A 1,943-nucleotide genomic window follows, 5' to 3' on the forward strand; every position below is an offset into this window, starting at 1 on the left:
TCACATAGTGGCAATGGAATAGATACTTTAATCATTTCCAATTTTATTGTATTTTGTTGATACACATTGTTGAAGATAACTGGACTTTAGGGCTTCAAGCAAATACTCCTTATAATACATTCTTTAAAAACCAATTGTTCAGGTAATGTGTAACATGTAATACTTGTTTCCTGACAGTGAATATATCTTATAGAAGATCTTCCTTTGACATCCTGAAAGCAGAGGACATGGATAAAATTAACCAGACATTTTTGCTAGAATTTCTTCTTCTGGGTCTTTCTGAATACCCAAAGATTGAGATTGTTTACTTTGTTGTAATTCTAAGTATGTATCTAGTTGTTCTAATTGGCAACGGTGTTCTGATCACAGCAAGCATCTTTGATTCCCATCTTCACTCCCCCATGTACTTCTTCCTGGGAAACCTCTCTTTTCTGGATATCTGCTATACATCTTCCTCTGTTCCTTCAACTTTGGTGAGCTTAATCTCAAAGAAAAGGAACATTTCCTTCTCTGGATGTGCAGTGCAGATGTTTTTTGGATTTGCGATGGGTTCAACAGAGTGTTTGCTCCTTGGCATGATGGCTTTTGACCGCTATGTGGCCATCTGTAACCCTCTGAGATACCCTGTCATCATGAGCAAGGTGGTGTATATCCTGATGGCTTCTGTTTCATGGCTGTCTGGCGGAATCAACTCAATTGTACAAACATCTCTTGCCATGCGATTGCCTTTCTGTGAGAATAATGTAATCAATCATTTCACATGTGAAATATTAGCTGTTCTCAAGCTAGCTTGTACTGATATATCTCTCAATATTATCACCATGATGGTATCAAATATGGCATTTCCACTGCTGGTCATATTTTTCTCCTACATGTTCATCCTCTATACCATCTTGAGAATGAACTCAGCTACAGGGAGACATAAGGCCTTTTCTACCTGCTCAGCACATCTGACTGTGGTAATTATATTTTATGGTACCATCTTATTTATGTATGCCAAACCTAAGTCTCAAGAACTGCATGGAGAAAACAAGTTGCAAGCTTCTGACAAGCTCATTTCCCTGTTTTATGGTGTAGTGACTCCCATGCTAAATCCTATAATCTACAGCTTGAGGAATAAGGATGTAAAAGCTGCTGTAAAATATTTGCTAAACCAAAAACCTATCCAATAAGTGAGAAGGTAATAGGCAGGAAGGCCAGGGGTCTCCAAATGGAGGAAATAGCCTGCAACTGTCAGACATTTTTCTCTCTCTTAAGCGGCAGGAGGAAACAAACTAGGGATATTTTTTTCCTTCTCTATACAAATTTAACAGGAGGTTTCTCTTAAAATGGACTTCCCTGGTGGCTCAGACGGTTAAGTGTCTGTGTACAATGTGGGAGACCTGGGTTCCATCCCTGGGTAGGGAAGATCCGCTGGAGAAGGAAATGGCAATCCACTCCAGTACTATTGCCTGGAAAATCCCATGGACAGAGGAACCTGTTAGGCTACAGTCCATGGGGTCGCAAAGAGTTGGACACGACTGAGTGACTTCACTTTCACTTTCTCTTAAAATACTGTGTTGCCATAATGACACCTGGTTTCACCTGAAGTTAACTATTCTCAAACCTTGAGATAACCAATGCATTTTTCTTATGGAAATGTTTGTCTTAAGCTATGCTAATGTACTATACATTTATCCCAAACTCTGTCTTCAAGTCGGTTTGCCTCATGGCTTAGAACCTACTTGACAAACCAGTATGTAATACTCAGATATTGTTCCCCTAATCTATGTAAATGAAACTATTTGTATGGTAATCTGTCCTTCTACAAGATTCAAGTTAATCATTTTATGGCCCAGGATGAACCATTTGGTGCCAAGATTATCCCAAAATACATCTTATGGGTGAGGGGCCTGGTGCCATTCTGAGTTTTAAGACATTCCTTTCTTTCATTAACGGACTGC

The 1,943-nt window shown here is 39.3% G+C and overlaps 1 protein-coding gene across 1 annotated transcript; it reads left to right on the plus strand.

Moving 5' to 3' along the window:
- Window positions 1-227: 227 nt before the first annotated feature.
- Window positions 228-1,172, plus strand: LOC102278376 (olfactory receptor 13C3). The gene has a single exon (XM_014481838.2). It carries the CDS (start codon window positions 228-230, stop codon window positions 1,170-1,172), a length of 945 nt encoding a protein of 314 aa, XP_014337324.1.
- The last annotated feature ends 771 nt before the right edge of the window (window positions 1,173-1,943 follow it).

This window comes from Bos mutus, chromosome 8 (assembly GCF_027580195.1).
Source record: "Bos mutus isolate GX-2022 chromosome 8, NWIPB_WYAK_1.1, whole genome shotgun sequence".
In the NCBI taxonomy this organism is placed as follows: Eukaryota; Metazoa; Chordata; class Mammalia; order Artiodactyla; family Bovidae; genus Bos; species Bos mutus.